The 24,800-nt window shown below is 53.3% G+C and overlaps 1 protein-coding gene across 1 annotated transcript in view; it reads left to right on the top strand.

Moving 5' to 3' along the window:
* The window catches only part of cntn2 (contactin 2), a 146,757-nt gene that overhangs the window by 20,798 nt on the left and 101,159 nt on the right, over window positions 1-24,800 (top strand). The window contains exon 2 of the mRNA XM_070859477.1: window positions 12,621-12,765. Coding sequence (XP_070715578.1) covers window positions 12,621-12,765 — 145 coding nt within the window. The remainder of the gene's footprint in view (window positions 1-12,620; window positions 12,766-24,800) is intronic.

Consider the following 24,800-nt stretch of genomic DNA (forward strand, 5'->3'; position numbering starts at 1 on the left):
GGCAGCGGAAGGAGCGTGCGGCAAACCAGACTCCCCACCCACCCTTTCCTTCAACCACTGTCTGTCCCACCTGTGACAGAGACTGTAATTCCCGTATTGGACTGTTCAGTCGCCTGAGAACTCACTTTTAGAGTGGAAGCAAGTCTTCCTCGATTTCGAGGGACTGCCTATGATGATGATGATGACTTTCAGATGAGACGTTAAACCGAGGCCCCATCTGCTCTCTGGGGTGGATGTAAAAGATCCCATGGCACCCTCTACGAAATGGATCTAACTCATAGCAACATGATAACATAAATAACACAAGTATTATAGTCACCTTAGCTCAGTTGTTAGAACTCCTCCCCCTGAGCCTGAAGGTTGTAGAGGAAAAACCTTTTCACGTAGCGAGTGGTTAGGATCTGGAATGCGCTGCCTGAAAGGGTAGTGGAGGCAGACTCAATCGCGGCTTCCAAAAGGGAATTGGCTAAGTACCTGAAGAAAAACATTTGCTGGGCTATGGGGAAAGGACGGGGGAGTGGGACTAGTTGAGGTGCTCTTGCAGAGAGCCGGCACGGGCTCGACGGGCCGAATGGCCTCCTTCTGTGCTGTAACCATTCTCTGATTTGAGCCCCATCACATCATTTGCACTCATTATTTGTGGTTGTACTTCAGTGCAGCGCTGAAGGAGTGCTACATTGTCAGTGATGCAGTCCTTTAGTCGAGGCATCAAACCCAGGCCTGTTCAGGCAGTTCAAGGAAATATTAAAAACTTCCACGGCATTATTTAAGCAAGGTATCCTGGCCAACATTCCTCTCTCAATCATGACCACTGAAAAACATATTGGGCTGAATTTTCGGGAATATTTTTGGTGGGGTTTTTTCAGGTTTTTATTTTCTCCCCAGGGCCCCTCTTATGGCGCTCCGAGACCGGCTGTTTAGCCCAGGATTTTAATTTGCTCAGCCAACCTAGCGCCCTAGTCACATGAGCGACAAACAAAGCCTAGAAAGAGTGTTGGAATTGAATAACGCTACTTATGCCTCCCTTAGCGCTCCGCCCCAAACGCCGGACCCAGCTGACCAATTTTGCTGACTGAGGCGCAAACTGTTCCCGGGCGCAAACGTTACCGCCCGCCGCCATTAAGCGGCAGAAAGCAAAGGTTAATGATTGATGGGTGTTTTTGCGACTGGAAGGATATTTCTAGTGGGGTTCCGCAGGGCTCAGTACTAGGTCCCTTGCTTTTGTGATTCACATCAATGATCTAGACTTGTATATAGTGGGTATGATTAAAAAGTTTGCAGCTGATACTAAAATCGGCTGTGTAGGTTGATAATGAAGAGGAAAGTCATGGGCTGCAGGAGGATATCAATTAACTGGTCAGGTGGGCAGAACAGTGGCAAGCGGAATTTAATCCAGAGAAGTGTGAGGTAATGCATTTTGGGGAGGGCTAACAAGGAAAGGGAATACACATTAAATAGTAGGATACTGAGAAGTGTAGAGGAACAATGGGACCTTGGAGTGCAGGTCCACAGATCCCTGAAAGTAGCAGGCCAGGTAGATAATGTGGTGAAGAAGGCATACGGAATGCTTGCCTTTATTAGCCGAGGCATAGAATACAAGAGCAGGGGGGGTTATACTTGAATTGTATAAAATACTGGTTAGGCCACGGCTAGAGTACTGCGTGCAGTTCTGGTCACCATATTACAGGAAGGACGTGATTGCACTGGAGAGGGTGCAGAGGAGATTTACGAGGATGTTGCCGGGAGTGGAGAATCTAAGCTATGAGGCCAGATTAGATAGGCTGGATTTGGGACAGAGGAGTCTGAGGGGGGACCTCATTGAGGGGCCTAGATATAATGGATAGAAAGGGCCTATTTCCTTTGGCAGAGGAGTCAACAACTCGGGGGCATACATTTAAAGTAATTGGTAGAAGGTTTAGAGTGGATTTGAGGGGAAATTTCTTCACCCAGAGGGTGGTGGGGGTCTGGAACTCACTGCCTGAAAGGATGGTAGAGGCAGAGACCCTCACCACATTTAAAAAGTACTTGGATGTCCACCTGAAGTGTGGTAATTTGCAGGGTTACGGACCAAGAGCTGGAAAGTGGGATTAGACTGGAGAGCCTCTTGTCGGCTGGCGCGGACACGATGGGCCAAATGGCCTCCTTCCGTGCGGTAAACTTCTATGATTAACGCCCCGAAATGAACTGAGCTGAACATTCAGCCCCTGAGCTGTTGATTCATCCCATTGGCTTTTTGTGGGACGCAGTTGGTGCACAATAGCTGCTACACTTGTCAATATATAATTAGTCTCTGCTCTTCAAAAGTAAATCATTGTATGTGAAGCACTTGAGACATTTCAACAGGATAAAGTTGACAAAAGCGCCTGTATTGTTCAATTCCAGCTTTCTCTGTTGGCTTTGTTTGTAACTCGTGTTATTCATTTTTTTGTGTGATGAATAGCAGGAATGCTTAAATCACAGGAATTAGGCACAGGAGGAGGCTATTGTGCCGATGGTAGCTCTTCAACAGGCTCTAGTTTATTCTAAATCTATTTCCCCCTCCTTTTACCCCTGTTCTTCCTTTCGTATCGGTGTCAGCTGTGGCTCAGTGGGCAGCACTGTCGCCTCTGAGTCAGAAGGTTGTGGGTTCAAGTCCCACTCCAGGAACTTGAGCACAAAAAAATCTCAGCTGACACTCCAGTGCAGTGCTGAGGGAGTGCTGCACTGTTGGAGGTACCGTCTATCAGATGAGACCTTAAACCGAGGCCCCGTCTGCCCCCTCAAGTGGACGTAAAAGATCCCAGGACATTATTTCAAAGAAGAGCAGGGGAGTTATCCCTGGGGCCAATATTTATCCCTCAATCAACATAACAAAAAAACAGATTATCTGGTCATTATCACATTGCTGTTTGTGGGAGCTTGCTGTGTGCAAATTGGCTGCTGCGTTTTCCACATTACAACAGTGACTACACTCCAAAAGTACTTCATTGGCTGTAAAGCGCTTTGAAATGTCCGGTGGTCATGAAAGGTGCTATAGAAATCGAAGTCTTTTTTTCCTATATTACAGACTTAAGTATTCTTTTGACAAAAGCAGAATTTCCAAGTTGTAGGTTTTAAGTAAAAAAAACAGAAAATGCTGGAAATACTCAGCAAGTCAGGCAGCATCTGTGGAAAGAGAGTTAATGTTTCAGGTCGATGACCTTTCGTCAGAACTGGAAAAAGTTCGAGATGTAAGCAAGTGCAGGGGCAGGGAAAGGGGGAGGGGAGAGAAGAACAAAAGGGAAGGTCTGTGACAGGATGGGAGGCAGGAGAGATTGGAGAGACACAAGGGATGATGGTGCGAGGCAAAGGGAGATGGTAACGGGACAAGTAAAGAAACAAAAGATGGGTCGAGAGGGGAATGGCAGAATCAGCAACAGCTGCTGTAGGAAAAAATAGGGGCAGAGATTTTGTTCTGAAATTGTTGAACTTGGCTATAAAGTGTCAAATCGAAAGATGAAGTGCTGTTCCTCAAGTTACATTAAGCTTCTGTTGCTTTCGTAGATTTTAAGGAACGTCTTAAAGGAGGAGAGAGCAGTCTAGAGAGGCGGAGCGGCTTAGGGAGGGAATTCCAGAGCTTAGGGCCCAGGCAACTGAAGGCACGGCCACCAGTGGTGGAGGAAGAAAATTGGGGATGTGCAAGAGGACAGAACTGGAGGCAGCTTTATAAATGAGGGTGAAGTGTGTAAGCGAAACTGTGCTGGGGCAATGCCTTCTAATGGAGGTGGGCGAAGTGAGATAGTATTACAATGGTGACCCTTCATGGAGGGTTTTTGTGACCGACCATTGGGCTTTGAACAAGATGGTCTGCATTTAGAGGGGACTTGCTAGTAATTATCATTTGATACCAAACAGAAATGCATAATTACCTCCCAAACCCGCGACCTTTACCACCAAGAAGGACAAGGGCAGCAGGCGCATGGGAACATTACCACCTCCACATTCCCCTCCAAGTCACACACCATCCTGACTCGTAAATATGTCGGCCGTTCCTTCATCGTCGTTGCGTCAAAATCCTGGAACTCCCTCCCTAACAGCTCTGTGGGAGCACCGTCACCACACGGACTGCAGCGGTTCAAGAAGGCGGCTCACCACCACCTTCTCGAGGGGCAATTAGGGACGGGCAATAAATGCTAACCTTACCGGCGACACCCTCATCCCCAGAATGAATCTTTTTTTAAATGAAGACTTATTTTGCACTTGTGCCCAGTAGGTTTCATTGCTAATGTTTAGATGGCATACCCCACCTGTTTTGGATTCAAGAAGAACATAAGAAATAGGAGCAGGAGTAGGCCATATGGCCTCTCGAGCCTGCTCCACCATTTAATACGATCGTGGCTGATCCGACCATGGACTCAGGTCCACTTCCCCGCCCGTTCCCCATAACCCCTTATCGGTTAAGAAACTGTCTCGGTTAAGAAGGCTCACCTCTACATTCTCGAGGGCAACTCAGGGTGGGCTCTGAGGAGACCACACCTGGTGTACTGTCTTGGTCTCCTTCTCTAAGGAAGGATATATTTATCTTGGTGGGAGTGCAACGAAGGTTCACCAGACTGACCCCTGGGATGGGGGCATTGTCCCATGAAGAGAGGTTGAGCAGTCTAGGGCTAGAGATTGAGTGAATTTGGGCAAATGCCCATTGTGACTGGGAGCGGCGCTAACATCGATAGTCCGCCATATTGGCCGGGAGATTCGCGGCTGCGCTACAACGCGGCACCCCGATCTACTGCGCGCAGATATTGTGACGTCATCGCCCCGTTAGCGCCCGGACACGCAATTGACTTTCGCAACCTGTAGCAGCACCGGGCAAAAACAGCGGCAGCTGCAGGAGGCACGGATCAGGCGTTTGGCCGCTACCGGGGGCGGTGGTTAAAGGCGAGGTGGGCGAGGTCAGTTTAAAAAAAAAATGTACCTTTGTGGTTGCCGCTTTTTTCGCAGGTTTCTGCCCGCGATCGTTCACTACCCCAGGGCTCTGCGCGAGCGCTGGGCTGATCGCGTGGGTCCCCCGCTCCCTGGGTGATCCAAGTAGGACCGTTTTAAATTGCAGAGCCTGCAGCAATGGCTCTTCCCTTTACGGGAGGGAAGGGCCCTTTGAACTCGGCCCGGTGTGCAGTGCAGCTCCGTTAGCGCTCCGAGAAGGAAGTGGTGCGCTTGATTTTGCACTCCACTTCCTTCCTGTACCGCTAAAGCCAATGTTTTGAGAGCGAGGAAACATTAGCACCGGGGTAGTCAATATCCAAGCTTTCAAACGTTACCTTTACACAAAACGCGGTGATAATGGATTTCTCCCTTGAGGTCCATATTCCCTAAAATTTATAAGAATAATAGTTGATCTCATTGACAGGGTAGATGCTGAGAGAATGTTTCCTCTGGTTGGGGAGTCTAGAACCAGGGGGCATAGTCTCAGGATAAGGGGTCGGCCATTTTAGGACTGAGATGAGGAGAAATTTCTTCACTCAGAGGGTTGTGAATCTTTAGAGGGCTGTGGAGGCTCAGTCGTTGAGTATATTCAAGGTTGAGATCGATAGAATTTTGGACTCTCGGGGTATGGGATCGGGCGGGAAAGTGGAGTTGAGGTCGAAGATCAGCCACAATCTTATTGAATGGCTGACTCCTGCTCCTAATTCTTATGTTCTTATGGTCCAAGAACACTCCATATATATTTATAAGCTGTGTACTGTGCTCTCAATTAACCGTCTGTATTCTCTGTACATATTGTACTGAAGGCTCATCTCTCCACAAGATAGCACAATTAATATGACTTTCAAATGTCCTGACATTTTTGGAGCTCAACGAAATAGATTTGCTATGAATATTTCATTGTGGGTAATATGCAGTCATCAGTTCCTTTTAGGTTGGGCGCTGCGTGAGATGCTCACCCTATATTTGTTTTCCGTCCATCAAACAAGCTCAAATTATTTCTCCTACAGATGAGACACAATATTCAGCCCCTGACGAGGGTAGAATCTGTAAATTATGAAGTGTTGCTCCACTTATTCACTCTAGTCATCAATCAGGAATCTCAAAACTTATCTCTGAGGGCTGATCTGTTACTTCCTTTTATACATAATCATTTGCATTGGATCTTTAACTGTGCTGGGAAATGGAGACCAGTCAGTTATATTCACACACGTGTATTAGCTTCTGTTTCTCAAACACCAGTAGTTAGTCATACTTCATAAAAGAATCATTTAATTGTGGGAATGTTGCATGATTTCACACAGGGCCCAGTTTGTTGATTTGCCTATTTTTTTCCCTCTCCTCCGGTTTTTGCCTCTCCCCGGAGTTTACATGCCTGCGATGGAGCCGGGGGGGAGCGGGTAGGTACTGTCTCGTCATGATGCTCCAGCCATTGTGGTGTGTCAACTGTGGCCCAGTGGGTGGCACCCTCGGCTCCCGAGTCAGAAGGTTGTGGGTTCAAGTCCCCCTCCAGGAACACAAGCACATAAATCTCGGCTGACATTCCAGGATAGTGCTGAGGGAGTGTCGGAGGGGCAGTATTGAGGGAGTGCCGCACCGGCGGAGGGGCAGTACTGAGGGAGTGCCGCACTGTCGGAGGGGCAGTACTGAGGGAGTGCCGCACCGGCGGAGGGGCAGTACTGAGGGAGTGCCGCACTGTCGGAGGTGCCGTCTTTCGGATGAGACGTTAAACTGAGGCCCCGTCTGCTCTCTCGGGTGGACGTAAGAGACCCCATGGCACTATTTTGAAGAAGAGCAGGGGGAGTTATCCCCGGTGTCCTGGGCAATATTTATCTCTCAATCAACATAACAAAAACAGATTATCTGGGTCATTATCACATTGCTGTTTGTGGGGGCTTGCTAAGTGCAAGTTGGCTGCCACATTACAACAGTGACTACACTGCTAAAAGTACTTCTTTTAGACGTCTGGTGGTCATGAGAGGCGCTATATAAATGCAAGTCTTTCTGTGAGGCAGGGTTGATGGACCAGCTTGTCTTTTCCATTCCATCAATTTGTTACGATCGTAAGATCATATCAGCGCTGTGGGAGTTGATCAGAACATACTGACAAGAGGAAGACATTTTCATGAACGCTGCACTGTCTGGCTTGAATTTTCAGATTGATGTTATTTATTTTAAATACGAACATAGGAACAGAAGGGAGGCCATTGAACCCCTCGAGCCTGTTCCGCCATTCAATGAGATCGTGGCTGCTCTGCGACCTAACTCCATATACCCGCCTTGCCCCATATCCCTTAATACCTTTGGTTAACAAAATTCTATCAAAGTGAGATTTTAAATTGACAATTGATCTAGCATCAACCACCATTTGTGAACAAGAGGTCCAAATTTCTACTACCTTTTGAGTGTCGAAGTGTTTCCTAATTTCACTCCTGAAATGTCTGGCTTGAATCTTTAGACTACGCCCCCGAGTCCGAGACTCCACTGGTGTTAAAACATCACCAATCACAAATCTCACCTGCCTCAATACCATAGCTGATCTCTCTCTGCATGTCGCCCCCTTTTTCATTCTGTGTCTTGCTGTACCTGTGCATGTGTGTCCCGTTCTTAGTCGATATTATTCACTGTTTCTTCCCTCTCGCTATGTGGGTGTATCTGTCTGTGCATTGTTCTGTTTTTCTCTGCTTCTCTGCATACTTCTGTATCTCTCTCGATGATTTACTGTAGAATCTGCATTCGGCTTTTAATAGAACATAAGAATTAGGAGCAGGAGTCGGCCATCTGGCCCCTCGAGCCTGCTCCGCCATTCAATAAGATCACGGCTGATCTGATCTTGGCCTCAACTCCACTTCCCTGCCCACTCCCCATAAACCTTGACTCCCTTATCGTTCAAAAATCTGTCTATCTCCATCTAAAATATATTCAATGACCCAGCCTCCACAGCTCTCTGAGCCCAGCAGAGAATTGCATAGATTTATGAACCTCAGAGAAGAAATTCTTCCTCATCTCCATTTTAAATGGGTGACCCCTTATTCTGAAACTATGCCCCCTAGTTCTAGGTTCCCCCTCGAGGGGAAACATCCTCTCTGCATCTATTTTGTCGAGCGAATGGGTTAAGGGTTTGGCAGATGGAATACAATGTCAGAAAATGTGAGGTCATCCACCTTGGAAAAAAAAACAGTAAAAGGGAATATTATTTGAATGGGGAGAAATTACAACATGCTGCGGTGCAGAGGGACCTGGGGGTCCTTGTGCATGAATCCCAAAAAGTTAGTTTGCAGGTGCAGCAGGTAATCAGGAAGGCGAATGGAATGTTGGCCTTCATTGCGAGAGGGATGGAGTACAAAAGCAGGGAGGTCCTGCTGCAACTGTATAGGGTATTAGTGAGGCCGCACCTGGAGTACTGCGTGCAGTTTTGGTCACCTTACTTAAGGAAGGATATACTAGCTTTGGAGGGGGTACAGAGACGATTCACTAGGCTGATACCGGAGATGAGGGGGTTACCTTATGATGATAGATTGAGTAGACTGGGTCTTTACTCGTTGGAGTTCAGAAGGATGAGGGGTGATCTTATCGAAACATTTAAAATAATGAAATGGATAGACAAGATAGAGGCAGAGAGGTTGTTTGCACTGGTCTGGGAGACTGGAACTAGGGGGCACAGCCTCAAAATACGGGGGAGCCAATTTAAAACCAAGTTGAGAAGGAATTTCTTCTCCCAGAGGGTTATGAATCTGTGGAATTCTCTGCCCAAGGAAGCAGTTGAGGCTAGCTCATTGAATGTATTCAAATCACAGATAGATAGATTTTTAACCAATAAAGGAATTAAGGGTTATGGGGAGCGGGCGGGTAAGTGGAGCTGAGTCCACGGCCAGATCAACCATGATCTTGTTGAATGGCGGAGCAGGCTCGAGGGGCTAGATGGCCTACTCCTGTTCTTAATTCTTATGTTCTTATTTATGTTCTTATGCCCCCTCAGTATTTTACACGTTTCAATAAGATCACCTCTAATTCTTCTGAGCTCCAATGAGTACAGGCCCAACCTTCTCAATCTATCTTCATAAGACAGCCCCTTCATCTCAGGAATCAGCCTCGTGAACCTTCTCCGAGATGCGCCTCAATCTCCCGCTACCACTTTGCCGCAACTCCCGCCAATCTTCCACCAAAGTTAAGGCAGGAGAGCCGCGGGGGAATTCTCCCCCTTTGTCTCCATCTCCTGATTGGACTCTACCTTTCTCTATTTGGGTACGGTAATTCGGGGGGTTATGTTCCTGGACGAGTATTCCAGAGGCTTGGAATAATAATCCACAGGACACGAGTTCAAATCCCATCGTGGCAGTTTGAGAATTTAATCTGGCAAAAAAAAGAAAAGAAGGACTTGCTTTTCTATAGCGCCTTTCACGACCACCGGACGTCCCAAAGCGCTTTACAACCAACAAAGTACTTTTTTTGAAGCGTAAGTCATTATTGTAATGTAAGAAAAAGTTGGTGTCGGTAAAAGTGACCATGAAGCTGTCGGATTGTCATAAAAACCCAACTGGTTCACTAACGTCCTTCGTCAGGGCGTAAGTTTGGCCTCAACGGAAGCCCGTCCAGATCGCCGAGGGAACCGCCCTGTGGAAGCTGCTTAAACAGGGAGGTAGGTGAGTACTCGGCAAAGAAAGGTCAGTTAAAGGTTCTTTATTTTTAAATTGTAAAACGGTGATTAACTGTAAAACTGTCTTGGGAATGTTTTTTAACATTATTTTGTAGATTTCCCCCTCCCTCGGCCCAACCGCAGCCTCGGAGTAAATTTTAAAAAAAAATTTAAGAATGGCCCATTTCACCTAGTTTCGCCTTTAACCGCCAAGAATATTGGTGCAAGATCCATTTTCTCGCCGGGCGATTATTTTGACCTTAATTATGGAAATTCTCGCCAACGTTAATTGCAAAACGTTAGCGTTTTTTCTGGGCTGGCAAGCGGGAGTTGAGAGGCTCTCGGGAAAGTCTAGCCCATGGTAACTGGGGATGAGCAATAAGTGCCTGCCTTGCCTGTGATGGCGCCATTTCCCCAGAGTGAATTATATTGAAACAAATTTGCGTATCTTGTCTGTTTTTCTGACTCATTATGTCCTTTTCTATCCGCGCAAAGCCGCTCGGGTCCGCGTTCTGTCCACGCAGGCACTGCTGTCCCCAGCGGTCACGTGAGGACATTTCATGCAGCGTTTCCCCTGACATTCGGTCGTGCCTTCGGTGAAAGATCGGTGCAAACCTCGGAGAAATGGCACACACGGTCATCGCGTCGTTTCTCTCGGGATTTCCACCGAGGTCATGCTGGAAAATAAGAACATAAGAATTAGGAGCAGGAGTCGGCCATTCGGCCCCTCGAGCCTGCTCCACCATTCAATAAGATCATGGCTGATCTTCTACCTCAACTCCATTTTCCTGCCCGATCCCCATATCCCTTGATTCCCTTAATATTCAAAAATCTATTGATCTCTGTCTTGAATATACTCAACGACTGAGCCTCCACAGCCCTCTGGGGCAGAGAATACCAAAGATTCATCATCGTATGAGTGAAGAAGTTTCTCCTCATCTCAGTTCTAAATGGCGGACCCCTTATTCTGAGACTGTGACCCCTGGTTCTAGACTCCCCAGCCCTGGGAAACATCCTCCCTGCATCTACCCTGTCGAGCCCTGTAAGAATTTTGCATGTTTCAATGAAATCACCTCTCATTCTTCTGAACTCTAGAGAATATAGGCCTCGTCTACTCAATCTCTCCTTGATTGGACTCCCGCAGAAATATTAGCCCAGTGATATGTTACAGACATTTTAAACTCTATTCTATTACTAACCACAATGCAAATAATTGTTATTGTCTAGAGCCGTACTAGAATGATACAGCACACAGGGAGGCCATTCAACCCATCGTGCCTGTACCGGCTCTTTGAAAGAACAATCCAGTTAGTCCAATTAGATATAGAGAGGATGTTTCCCCTCGTAGGGGAATCTAGAACTAGGGGCATAGTCTCAGAATAGGGGTCGCCCATTTAAAACGGAAATGAGGAGGAATTTCTTCTCTGAGGGTTGTAAATCTTTGGAATTCTCTGCCCCAGAGAGCTGTGGAGGCTGGGTCATTGAATATCTTTAAGGTGGAGATAGACAGATTTTTGAACGATAAGGGAGTTAAGGGTTATGGGGAAAGGGTGGGGAAGTGGAGTTGAGGCCAAGATCAGATCAGTCCTGATCATATTGAATGGCGGAGCAGGCTCGAGGGGCCAAATGGCCGACTCCTGCTCCTATTTCTTATGTTCTCACTCCCATAGCCCTACACGATTTCCCCCTGCAAGTATTTATCCAATTCTCTTTAAAATTGAATCGGCTTCCACGACCCTTTCAGACAAGGTATTCCAGATCAAAGAAATTCTCCTCATCTTTGCCTCTGGTTCTTTTTCCAATTACCTCAATTTCCATACTAAGAAACGATTCTGTATTCCCTACACGGTACATTTTCAAGACCACTTTTTTTTGCGCTGATTATTTCAATGGTTTACCGATGTGTTATTTCATCATAAGCAGTCCCTTGTATCGAGGATGACTTGCTTCCACGCCAAAAAGGAATGAGTTCACAGATGTTTCAATGAAGGACTTAATATTCCAGGTCCCGAACTACATGTTGAAGGATGGAAGATGCCTGTGCGTGGATTTTTTTAACGTGGGGTGGCCGTTGCACACCAGCCACCACACGGGCTTGACAGAGCTAGGTCTTGGTCCAGTGGCAAGGGTTAACCAGGACGACTGGAGACCAGCTCTGCTGCATGGGCCTAGTGCGCACACATATCGCAGTGTGGGCTGGGCCCGTGCTGCCCCTGGGCTCCTCGCCTCTCCTGGGCCCCAGATTCACACCTCTCCTGGGCTCCGATCACTTCCCTCTACAAACTCTTGCCGCTCCTTCGCCCCTCCTGCTGTGCCTGCCCGCCCTGCAGTCAGCGACCTGGCTTCGCAGCCATCGCCCTCCTGCTGATGGTCTTGCAGGCTGGGATTGCGCTGATTTCCAGGCCGGGCTACTGCACGCTGTTATTTACACTGACTATTTCAATGGTTTACTGACGTGTTATTACACTGATTATTTCAATGGTTTACTAACGTGTTATTACACTGATTATTTCAATGGTTTACTAACGTGTTATTACACTGATTATTTCAATGGTTTACTAATGTGTTATTTACACTGACTATTTCAATGGTTTACTGACGTGTTATTACACTGATTATTTCAATGGTTTACTAACGTGTTATTACACTGACTATTTCAATGGTTTACTAACGTGTTATTACACTGATTATTTCAATGGTTTACTAACGTGTTATTACACTGATTATTTCAATGGTTTACTAACGTGTTATTACACTGATTATTTCAATGGTTTACTAACGTATTATTACACTGACTATTTCAATGGTTTACTAACGTGTTATTACACTGACTATTTCAATGGTTTACTAACGTGTTATTACACTGACTATTTCAGTGGTTTACTAACGTGTTATTACACTGATTATTTCAATGGTTTACCGACGTGTTGATGCTCGGGGGACACCGGTGGGGGCCTCAGCTCTCACCGGGGAGAGGCAAGGTGCAACCCGATGGCAGTGAGCGCTGACGGATTGGGAGCTGATGTGTTTTGTTTCTCCGTTACAGACTGGGCAGCCGTCCAAAGCGCGAGAGGGAATTTCGGGCCAGTGTTTGAAGAGCAGCCGAAAAACACGCTGTATCCTGAAGGTTCGGCCGAAGGGAGGGTGACATTGAGCTGCCACATTCGAGCCAGCCCGCCTGCTACATACAGGTGGGGACACAGTCTGCTTGTCCGGGGACCTGCCACTAAACCAAACCACTAAACTAAACTAAACCAAACCACTGGCCAAACCGACAGAAGTTTGCAAACCCCTGTTCTCACCGATTGAGATTGCTTTCATAAGAAATAATTCCGTTTATAATGGTAGCAGGCCAGGGCGATAGTAAGGCATACGGAATACGTGAGCAGTGCGTACGATGTAGTGTATATGGATTTTAGCAAAGCTTTTGATAAGGTCCCACATGGCAGACTGGTCACAAAAGTAAAAGCCCCTGGGATCCAGGGCAAAGTGGCAAATTAGATGCAAAACTGGCTCGGAGGCAGGAAGCAAAGGATAATGGTTGATGGGCGTTTTTGTGACTGGAAGGCTGTATCCAGGGGGCTTCCGCAGGGCTCGGTGCTGGGTCCCTTGCTTTTTGTGGTATATATCAAAGACTTGGTCTTGAATGTTGGGGGTATGACACTAAAATCGGCCGTGTGGTTGATGATGAAGAAGAATGCTGTGGATTGCAGGAAGATATCAATGTACTGGTCAGTTGGGAAGAACAGTAGCAAATAGAATTCAATCCGGAGAAGTGTGAGGTAATGCATTTGGGGAGGTCTAACAAGGCAAGGGAATACACATTAAATGGTACGACACTGAAAAGTGTAGAGGAACAAAGGGCCCTGGGAGTGCAGGTCCACAGATCCCTGAAGGTAGCAGGCCAGGTAGATAAGGTGGTTAAGAAGGCATATGGAATACTTGCCTTTATTAATCGAGGCATGGAATACAAGAACAAGGAGGTTATACTTGAACTGTATAAAACACTGGTTAGGCCACAGCTGGAGTACTGCGTGCAGTTCTGGTCACCACATTACAGGAAAGATGTGATTGCACTAGAAAGGGTGCAGAGGAGATTTACAAGAATGTTGCCTGGACTGGAGAATTTTGGCTCTGAGGAAAGATTGGAGATGCTGGGTCTGTTTTCATTGGAACAGAGGAGGCTGAGGGGAGAGCTGATTGAGGTGTATAAAATTATGAGGGGCCTGGATAGAGTGGCTCGGAAGGACCAATTTCCCTTGGCAAAGGGGTCAACAACCAGGGGGCATAAATTTAAAGCAATTGGTAGAAGGATTAGAGGGAATTTGAGGGGAAATTTCTTCACCCAGAGGGTGGTGGGGGTCTGGAACTCACTGCCTGAAAGACAGAAACCCTCACCACATTTAAAAAGTACTTGGATGTGCACTTAAAGTGCCGTAACCTTCAGGGCTATGGACCAAGAGTTGGAAAATGGAATTAGGCTGGATAGCTCTTGGTCGGCCGGCGCGGACACGATGGGCCGAAATGGCCTCTTTCCGTGCTGTAAATTCCTATGATTCTATAAATAGATGTGACTGCATATCATAGGAGTATTGTCAGCCGTGGCTCAGTGGGCAGCACTCTCGCCTCTGAATCAGAAGGTTGTGGGTCCCACTCCAAGGACTTGAGCACAAAAATCTAGACTGACACTCCCAGTGCCGTGCTGAGGGAGTGCTGCACTGTCGGAGGTGCCGTCTTTCAGATGAGACGTTAAACCGAGGCCCCGTCTGCCCTCGCGGGTGGACATAAAAGATCCCATGGCACTACTTTGAAGAAGAGCAGGGAGTTAACCCTGGTGTCCTGGCCATTACTTATCTCTCAATCAACATCACTGAAACAGATGATCTGGTCTGTTTGTGGGAGCTTGCTGTGCGCAAATTGGCTGCTGCGTTTCCCACATTACAACAGTGACTACACTCCCAAAAGTACTTCACTGGCTGTATATAAATGCAAGTCTTTCTTTCGTTTTCATAGGAACAGGAATAGGCCATTGTGCCCCTCGAGCCTGTTTCCACCATTCAATGAGATAATAGAGAATGTTCCCTCTTTTGTTTTTGTGCACGGTCCCTTTAAACTTGCTGCGTGATTTATTTTCCAGAGACAAGAGCTAACGAGGGACCTGCCTGTGACCTCCCGATCAATGCACCAACATTGATTATGGCTGACCTGTATCTTAACTCCATCCACCCATCTTGGCTCCATTTCCTTTTATATCCTTGCCTCGCAAAGATCTATCGCTCCCAGACTTAAAACTATTAGTTGTCAGATTTTAAATTATTAATTCATAAAATAATCATACTTACATAATAATTCTTACAGCACAGCAGGAGGCCATTCGGCCCATCTTGCCCGTGCCGGCTCTTTGAAAGAGCGAACAATTAATCCCCACTCCCCACTCGCGCCCCCCTGCTTTTTCCCCACAGCCCTGCATGTTTCTCCCCTTCAAGTACAGGTGTGACGTCCAAAATCCGGAGTTCCAGAATCTGGAATGTTTCAGTATCCGGACATCGGGCCGATCTGTGGCGGGGTTGTCCAGAAACCGGAAAATGTTCCGAAATCCGGACTCCCTTGCCTTGCCTGACCTCCACCGACCTCTGGCTGCCCGACCTCCTCCCGACCTCGGCCCAACCGACCCCCCCGACCTCCGGCGGCCTGACCGACCCCCCAACCTTGGCCCGACTGCCCGCCCCCCCGACCTCCGGCGGCCCCGACCGACCCCCCCCGACCTCGGCCCGACTGCCCGCCCCCCCGACCTCTGGCGGCCCCGACCGACCCCCTCGACCTCGGCCCGACCGACCCCCCCCGACCTCGGCCCGACTGCCCGCCCCCCCGACCTCCGGCGGCCCCGACCGACCCCCTCGACCTCGGCCCGACCGACCCCCCCCCGACCTCCGGCGGCCCGACCGACCCCCCCCGACCTCGGCCCGACTGCCCGCCCCCCCGACCTCCGGCGGCCCGACCGACCCCCCCCGACCTCGGCCCGACTGCCCGCCCCCCCGACCTCCGGCGGCCCCGACCGACCCCCTCGACCTCGGCCCGACTGCCCGCCCCCCCGACCTCCGGCGGCCCGACCGACCCCCCCCGACCTCGGCCCGACCGACCCCCTCGACCTCGGCCCGACCGACCCCCCCCGACCTCGGCCCGACCACCCGCCCCCCCCCGACCTCCGGCGGCCCGACCAACGCCCCCTCCCCCGACCTCCGGCGGCCCGACCAACGCCCCCTCCCCCGACCTCCGACGGCCCGACCAACGCCCCCTCCCTACCCTATCTACCTACCTCGGCCCAGGCAAGGACGTTCCGAAATCCAGAAATATCCGGAATGGCCTCGGTCCTGAGGTTTCCGGATTTCGGATGGCACGCCTGTATTGATCCAATTCCCTTTTGAAAGTTACGATTGAACTGGCTCCCACCGTCCTTTCTTGCAGCGCGTTCCCGACCGTAACAACTCGCTGCGTAAAAAAACAATTCTCACCTCACCTCTGGCTCTTTTGCCAATTACCTTAAAAATTGTCCTTCATGATGGACTGAGCCTAAAACTAAATTCAGACCATAACCTTTGTCCCTATTTCTTCAGATACCAGCTTTTGCTGATTCTGCCATTCCCATTTACACCTCCTCTACACCCATCTTTTGTTCCTTTACTTGTCCTGTTACCATTCAACTCACCTCGTCCCTTTTGTCATTTAATCTCTCCTGCCTTCCACCCTATCACAGTCCTTCCCTTTCCCCTCCCCCTTTCCCTCCCCCTGCACTCGCTTCAAACCTGTTCCATCTCCAACTTTTGACGAAAGGTCATCAACCTGAAACGTTAACTCTGTTCCTCCCTCCACAGATGCTGCCTGACCTGCTGAGTATTTCCAGCATTTTCTGTTTTTATTTCAGGTTAAATCACACTCGGGGTTGTTTTACAATGTTTGAAATGACACCTGCTATTTATTGCCTATTTCAGTGAGCTGAAAAAATAATAAAGTGAGATCTAGATACACACATCCCTCGTTCGAGAATTCAATCTCCTTGCACATACCCATTGTACAGAACCCTCACGTATCATGTATTCAGTGTGTACCCATATGCCAGTCCCACTCACTCCCAGTGTGAAACATTCCCATGTATCCTTCATAGGATTACACCGGATATACGGCACAGAAACAGGCCAATCGGCCCAATCAGGCCATGCCAGCGTTTATGCTCCACTCGAGCCTCCTCCCGTCTTTCCTCGTCTATCTCTATCAGCGTAACCCTCTATTCCCTTCTCCCTCATATGCTTGTCTAGCCTCCCCGTAAATGCATCGATACTATTCAATTCAACCACTCCCTGTGGTTGCTGTAATGTATTTGCTTCATGAGTTTTTTGCTGAAGAATTCACAGCAACATATTGCTATTAAGAACTAGTTGGTTTATTAATAAAGGTTTAACAATCACACTACACATTACCAGTTCATCCACCAGGCTCACAACTGCGTACCTCATCGTGGATGGCCTAGACCCAACTGGCTGGGGTTTTATTGAGTCTTGTGAGCATCACGTGATGGGCTAAGCCACTCACAATGCAACAGCTCCACAAACCTGTGAGCATGCTCACGAGGTGCGTACATTACAGTAATGAGTTCTACATTCTCACTACTTTTCCGGTAAAAAAGTTTCTTTTGAATTCCCTATTGGATTTCTCGGTGACTAACTTATATTGATAGTCTCTAGTTATGCTCTTCCCCACAAGTGGAAACATTCTCTCTGTATCCACTCTATCAAAACCTTTCATAATTTTAAAGACCTCTATTAGGTCACCCCTCAGCCTTCGCTTTCCTGTTCATCCTTTCCTTCTCTCCCACAGTATGGGGTCCCACACACCGATCCCATTTACTCACATTGCATGAAATTCTTATGTACACTTCACGTTCAATCGGTGCAGAATTCCAATGTGCCGTTCCCATTGTGTAAAAAAGAAAGACTTGCGTTTATATAGCGCCTTTCACGACCACCGGACGTCTCAAAGCGCTTTACAGCCAATGAAGTACTTTTGAAGTGTAGTCGCTGTTGTAAGGTGGGAAACGCAACAGCCAATTTTCGCACAGCAAGCTCCCACACACAGTAATGTGATAATGACCAGATAATCTATTTTAGTGATGTTGATTAAGGGATAAATATTGTCCAGGACCCTGGGGAGAACTCCCCTGCTCTTCTTCAAAATAGTGCCGTGGGCTTTTTACATCCAACTGAGAGAGCATACAAGGTCTTGGTTTAACATCTCATCTCAAAGGCTGAACCTCCGACAGTGCAGCAGTCCCTCAGCACTGCACTGGGGCGTCAGCCTAGATTTCACAACCTTCTAGACTCGAGGTGGGAGTGCTATCTGCTGAGCCAAGGCTGACAATGGAGAGATTTCATCCACTGGAATTCTAAATCACGAGATGATTCAATTCAGCTCGAGCACTTTAACTAAATTGAAAAACCCAGCCTGCGCGATGTAGTCATGTGACTCCATATACAGGAGTGCGATCTGTTGCACTTCTTGAGCTTTTAAGTAAATTCTGTAGATTTTATTGATGACTCCTTTGTTAGACTTAACAAAATATTTTAATTACTGTGTTTGTTTTGTTAAATGACTGGAATCCCACTGGAATTCTCTATAATCGGATGAATTGTAATGGTTTTGGCCAATTGGAATGCTAAATAATATGGTGATGAGTCACACAGACCAGAAAGTTCCATGTTCAATACCAAATCTGGAGTGTCGGGGGCGGGGGGGGGTGGTGATGGGGAGAGAGTGTCGGGGGAGGGGAGAGAGTGTCGGGGGGAGGGGAGAGAGTGTCGGGGGAGGGGAGAGAGTGTCGGGGGGGGGGAGAGAGTGTCGGGGGAGGGGAGAGAGTGTCGGGGGGGGGAGAAAGTGTCGGGAGGGGAGAGAGTGTCGGGGGGAGGGGAGAGAGTGTCGGGGGGAGGGGAGAGAGTGTCGGGGGGAGGGGAGAGAGTGTCGGGGGGAGGGGAGAGAGTGTCGGGGGGAGGGGAGAGAGTGTCGGGGGAGGGGAGAGAGTGTCGGGGGGAGGGGAGAGAGTGTCAGGGGGAGAGAGTGTCGGGGGGAGGGGAGAGAGTGTCGGGGGGGGGGAGAGAGTGTCGGGGGGAGGGGAGAAAGTGTCGGGGGGAGGGGAGAGAGTGTCGGGGGGGGGAGAGTGTCAGGGAGAGGGGAGAGAGTGTCGGGGGAGGGGAGAGAGTGTCGGGGGAGGGGAGAGAGTGTCGGGGGAGGGGAGAGAGTGTCGGGGGAGGGGAGAGAGTGTCGGGGGGGGTGAAATTGTCGGGGGGAGGGGAGAGAGTGTCGGGGGAGGGGAGAGAGTGTCAGGGGAGGGGAGAGAGTGTCGGGGGGAGGGGAGAGAGTGTCGGGGGAGGGGAGAGAGTGTCGGGGGGGGAGAAAGTGTTGGGGGGAGGGGAGAAAGTGTCGGGGGGAGAGAGTGTCGGGGGAGGGGAGAGAGTGTCAGGGGAGGGGAGAGAGTGTCGGGGGAGGGGAGAGAGTGTCGGGGGGAGGGGAGAGAGTGTCGGGGGGAGGGGAGAGAGTGTCGGGGGAGGGGAGAGAGTGTCGGGGGAGGGGAGAGAGTGTCGGGGGGAGGGGAGAGAGTGTCGGGGGAGGGGAGAGAGTGTCGGGGGGAGGGGAGAGAGTGTCGGGGGGAGGGGAGAGAGTGTCGGGGGGAGGGGAGAGAGTGTCGGGGGGAGGGGAGAGAGTGTCGGGGGAGGGGAGAGAGTGTCGGGGGAGGGGAGAGAGTGTCGGGGGAGGGGAGAGAGTGTCGGGGGAGGGGAGAGAGTGTCGGGGGGAGGGGAGAGAGTGTCGGGGGGGGGAGAAAGTGTCGGGGGGAGGGGAGAGAGTGTCGGGGGGGGGGGGGAAGTGTCGGGGGGAGGGGAGAGAGTGTCGGGGGGAGGGGAGAGAGTGTCGGGGGAGGGGAGAGAGTGTCGGGGGGAGGGGAGAGAGTGTCGGGGGAGGGGAGAGAGTGTCGGGGGGAGGGGAGAGAGTGTCAGGGGGAGAGAGTGTCGGGGGGAGGGGAGAGAGTGTCGGGGGGGGGAGAGAGTGTCGGGGGAAGGGGAGAGAGTGTCGGGGGGGGTGAAAGTGTCGGGGGGAGGGGAGAGAGTGTCGGGGGAGGGGAGAGAGTGTCGGGGGGAGGGGAGAGAGTGTCGGGGGGGAGAAAGTGTCGGGGGGAGGGGAGAGAGTGTCGGGGGAGGGGAGAGAGTGTCGGGGGGAGGGGAGAGAGTGTCGGGGGGAGGGGAGAGAGTGTCGGGGGGGAGAGGGAGAGAGTGTCGGGGGGGGAGATAGGGAGAGGAGAGTGTCGGGGAGGGGAGAGAGTGTCGGGGGGGGAGGGGAGAGAGTGTCGGGGGAGGGGAGAGAGTGTCGGGGGGGAGAAAGTGTTGGGGGGAGGGGAGAGAGTGTCGGGGAGGGAGAGAGAGTGTCGGGGAGGGAGAGAGTGTCGGGGGAGGGGAGAGAGTGTCGGGGGGGGAGAAAGTGTGGGGGAGGGGAGAGTGTCGGGGGAGGGGAGAGAGTGTCGGGGGAGGGGAGAGAGTGTCAGGGGGAGGGGAGAGAGTGTCGGGGGAGGGGGAGAAAGTGTCTGGGGGAGGGAGAGAGGTCGGGGGAGGGGAGAGAGTGTCGGGGGAGGGGAGAGAGTCTCGGGGGAGGGGAGAGAGTGTCGGGGGAGGGGAGAGAGTGTCGGGGGGAGGGGAGAGAGTGTCAGGGAGGGGAGAGAGTGTCGGGGGAGGGGAGAGAGTGTCGGGGGGAGGGGAGAGAGTGTCGGGGGGAGGGGAGAGAGTGTCGGGGGGAGGGGAGAGAGTGTCGGGGGAGGGGAGAGAGTGTCGGGGGGAGGGGAGAGAGTGTCGGGGGGAGGGAGAGAGTGTCGAGGGAGGGGAGAGAGTGTCGGGGGAGGGGAGAGAGTGTCGGGGAGGGGGAGAAAGTGTCGGGGGGAGGGGAGAGAGTGTCGGGGGGGGGAGAGTGTCGGGGGGAGGGGAAAGAGTGTCGGGGGGGGGAGAAAGTGTCGGGGGGAGGGGAGAGAGTGTCGGGGGGGGAGAGTGTCGGGGGGGGAGAGAGTGTCGGGGGGTGGGGAAAGAGTGTCGGGGGGGTGGGGCAGTGTCTGGTGGGGAGGGAGAGAGTGTCGGGGGGGGAGAGTGTCGGGGGGGGGGAGAGTGTCGGGGGGGGAGAGAGAGTGTCGGGGGGGAGAGAGAGTATTGGGGGGGCGGGGGGAGGAGGAGAGAGTGTCTGGGGGAGGGAGAGAGTGTCGGGGAAGGGGAGAGAGGGAGAGAGTGTCGGGGAAGGGGAGAGAGTGTCGGGGCGGCGGGGGGGGAGAAAGTGTCGGGGGGAGGGAGAGAGTATCGGGGGAGGGGAGAGAGTGTCGGGGAGGGGAGAGAGTGTCGGGGGGTGGGGAAAGAGTGTCGGGGGGTGGGGCAGTGTGGGGTGGGGAGGGAGAGAGAGAGTGTCGGGGGGAGAGTGTCGGGGGGGAGAGTGTTGGGGGGGTAGAGAGAGTGTTAGGGGGGGCGGGGGGAGGAGGAGAAAGTGCCTGGGGGGGGGAGAGAGTGTCGGGGAAGGGGGAGAGAGAGTGTTAGGGGGGCGGGGGAAGGAGGAGAGAGTGTCGGGGGGAGGGAGAGAGTGTCGGGGAGGGGGGGAGAGAGAGTGTCGGGGAGGGGGGAGAGAGAGTGTCGGGGGGGGAGAGAGTGTCGGGAGGGAGAGAGAGTGTTAGGGGAGCGGGGGGAGGAGGAGAGAGTGTCGGGGGGAGGGAGAGAGTGTCGGGGGGAGGGGAGAGAGTGTCGGGGGAGGGGAGAGAGAGTGTCGGGGGGGGGAGAGAGTGTCGGGGGGGGAGAGAGAGTGTCGGGGGGGAGAGAGAGTGTTAGGGGGGCGGGGGAGGAGGAGAGAGTGTCTGGGGGAGGGAGAGAGTGTCGGGGGGGGGAGAGAGTGTCGGGGGGGGAGAGAGAGTGTCGGGGGGGAGAGAGAGTGTTAGGGGGGCGGGGGAGGAGGAGAGAGTGTCGGGGGGAGGGAGAGAGTGTCGGGGGGAGGGGAGAGAGTGTCGGGGGAGGGGAGAGAGTGTCGGGGGGGGGAGAGAGTGTCGGGGGGGGAGAGAGAGTGTCGGGGGGGAGAGAGAGTGTCGGGGAGGGGGTAGTGAGAGTGTCGGGGTGAGGGGGGAGAGAGTGTCGGGGGGGGAGAGAGTGTCGGGGGGGGAGAGAGTGTCGGGGGGGGGAGAGAGTGTCGGGGGGAGGGGAGAGAGTGTCGGGGGAGGGGAGAGAGTGTCGGGGGGGGGAGAGAGTGTCGGGGGGGGAGAGAGAGTGTCGGGGGGGAGAGAGAGTGTTAGGGGGGCGGGGGAGGAGGAGAGAGTGTCGGGGGGAGGGAGAGAGTGTCGGGGAGGGGGGAGAGAGAGTGTCGGGGAGGGGGGAGAGAGAGTGTCGGGGTGGGGGGCGGGGGGAGGAGGAGAGAGTGTCTGGGGGAGGGAGAGAGTGTCGGGGGAGGGGAGAGAGTGTCGGGGGAGGGGAGAGAGTGTCGGAGGAGGGGAGAGAGTGTCGGGGGAGGGGAGAGAATGTCGGGGGAGGGGAGAGAGTGTCGGGGGAGGGGAGAGAGTGTCGGGGGAGGGGAGAGAGTGTCGGGGGGAGGGGAGAGAGTGTCGGGGGAGGGGAGAGAGAGAGTGTCGGGGGGGGGAAGAGAGACAGTGTCGGGGGAGGCGGAGAGAGAGTGTTAGGGGGGCGGGGGGAGGAGGAGAGAGTGTCGGGGGGAGGGAGAGAGTGTCGGGGGGGGAGAGTGTCAGGGGGGGAGAGAGAGTTTCGGGGGGAGGAGAGAGAGAGTATCGGGGTGGGGGGAGAGAGAGTGTCGGGGGGGGAGAGAGAGAGTTTCGGGGGGAGGAGAGAGAGAGTGTCGGGGGGGGAAAGAGAGAGTTTCGGGGGCGGAGAGAGAGAGTGTCGGGGGGGGAGAGAGAGTGTTAGGGGAGGCAGGGGGAGGAGGAGAGAGTGTCGGGGGGAGGGAGAGAGTGTCGGGGTGGGGGGAGAGAGAGTGTCGGGGGCGGAGAGAGAGTGTCGGGGGGGGAGAGAGAGAGTGTCGGGGGGAGGGAGAGAGTGTCGGGGTGGGGGGAGAGAGAGTGTCGGGGGCGGAGAGAGAGAGTGTCGGGGGGGGAGAGAGAGTGTTAGGGGAGGCAGGGGGAGGAGGAGAGAGTGTCGGGGGGAGGAGAGAGAGAGTGTCGGGGGGAGGAGAGAGAGAGTGTCGGGGGGGGAGAGAGAGAGTGTCGGGGGGAGGAGAGAGAGAGTGTCGGGGGGAGGAGAGAGAGAGTGTCGGGGGCGGAGAGAGAGAGTGTCGGGGGGGGAGAGAGAGTGTTAGGGGAGGCAGGGGGAGGAGGAGAGAGTGTCTGGGGGAGGGAGAGAGTGTCGGGGAAGGGGGCGAGAGAGTGTTAGGGGGGGCGGAGGAGAGAGTGTCCGGGGGAGGGAGAGAGTGTCGAGGAGGGGGGAGAGAGTGTCGAGGAGGGGGGAGAGAGTGTCGGGGAGGGGGGAGAGAGAGTGTCGGGGTGGGGGGAGAGAGAGTGTCGGGCTGGGGGGGAGAGAGAGTGTCGGGGGGGAGAGAGAGAGTGTCGGGGGGGAGGAGAGAGAGTGTCGGCGGGAGGAGAGAGAGAGTGTCGGGGGGAGAGAGAGAGTGTCGGGGGGGAGGAGAGAGAGTGTCGGCGGGAGGAGAGAGAGAGTGTCGGGGGGGGAGAGAGTGTCGGCGGGAGCGGGGAGAGAGTGTCGGGGGGGAGAGAGAGAGTGTCGGGGAGAAGGGAGAGAGAGTGTCGGGGAGGGGAGAGAGAGTGTCGGGGGAGGAGAGAGAGAGTGTCGGGGGAGGGGAGAGAGAGTGTCGGGGGAGGAGAGAGAGAGTGTCGGGGGCGGAGAGAGAGAGTGTCGGGGGGGGGAGAGTGTCGGGGGGGAGAGAGGGAGTGTCGGGGAGAAGGGAGAGAGAGTGTCGGGGGAGGGGAGAGAGAGTGTCGGGGGAGGAGAGAGAGAGTGTCGGCGGGAGCGGGGAGAGAGTGTCGGGGGGGAGAGAGAGAGTGTCGGGGGGGGGGAGAGTGTCGGGGGGGAGAGAGGGAGTGTCGGGTGGGGGAGAAGGGGGGAGGGAGAGAGTGTCGGGGGAGGGAGAGAGAGTGTCGGGGGAGGAGAGAGAGAGTGTCGGGGGGAGGGGAGAGAGAGTGTCGGGGGGGAGAGAGAGAGTGTCGGGGTGGGGGGAGAGAGAGTGTCGGGGTGGGGGGAGAGAGAGTGTCGGGGATGGAGAGAGAGAGTGTCGGGGGGAGAGAGAGAGTGTCGGGGGAGAGGAGAGAGTGTCGGGTGGGGGAGAAGGGGGGAGAGAGAGAGTGTCGGGGGGGGCGGGGGGAGAGAGAGAGTGTCGGGGGGGAGAGTGTCGGGGGGGAGAGTGAGAATGTCGGGGGGAGAGGAGAGAGTGTCGGGGGGAGAGGAGAGAGTGTCGGGGGGGAGAGGAGAGAGTGTCGGGGGGAGAGGAGAGAGTGTCGGGGGGAGAGGAGAGAGAGTGTCGGGGGGAGAGGAGAGAGAGTGTCGGGGGGGAGAGAGAGAATGTCGGGGGGGGGAGAGGAGAGTGTGTCGGGGCAGAGGAGAGAATGTCGGGGGAGAGGAGAGAGTGTTGGGGGGGTAAGATGGGGAGAGAGAGAGTGTCGGGGGGAGAGAGAGAGTGTCGGGGGAGGGAGAGAGAGAGTGTCGGGGGAGGGAGAGAGAGTGTCGGGGGAGGGAGAGAGAGTGTCGGGGGGGGGGGAAGAGAGTGTCGGGGGGGAGAGAGTGTCGGGGGAGGGAGAGAGAGTGTCGGGGGAGGGAGAGAGAGTGTCGGGGGAGGGAGAGAGAGTGTCGGGGGAGGGAGAGAGAGTGTCGGGGGAGGGAGAGAGAGTGTCGGGGGAGGGAGAGAGAGTGTCGGGGGGGGGAGAGAGTGTCGGGGGGAGGGAGAGAGTGTCGGGGGAGGGAGAGAGAGTGTCGGGGGGGGAGAGAGAGAGTGTCGGGGGGAGAGAGAGAGTGTCGGAGGGGGAGAGAGAGAGTGTCGGGGAGAAGGGAGAGAGAGTGTCGGGGAGGGGAGAGAGAGTGTCGGGGGAGGAGAGAGAGAGTGTCGGGGGGAGAGAGAGAGTGTCGGAGGGGGAGAGAGAGATTGTGGGGAGGGGGGAGAGAGTGTCGGGGGCGGAGAGAGAGAGTGTCGGGGGGGGGGGAGAGAGAGTGTCGGGGGGAGA

Source organism: Pristiophorus japonicus, chromosome 17, assembly GCF_044704955.1.
Source record: "Pristiophorus japonicus isolate sPriJap1 chromosome 17, sPriJap1.hap1, whole genome shotgun sequence".
NCBI classification, from domain to species: Eukaryota; Metazoa; Chordata; class Chondrichthyes; family Pristiophoridae; genus Pristiophorus; species Pristiophorus japonicus.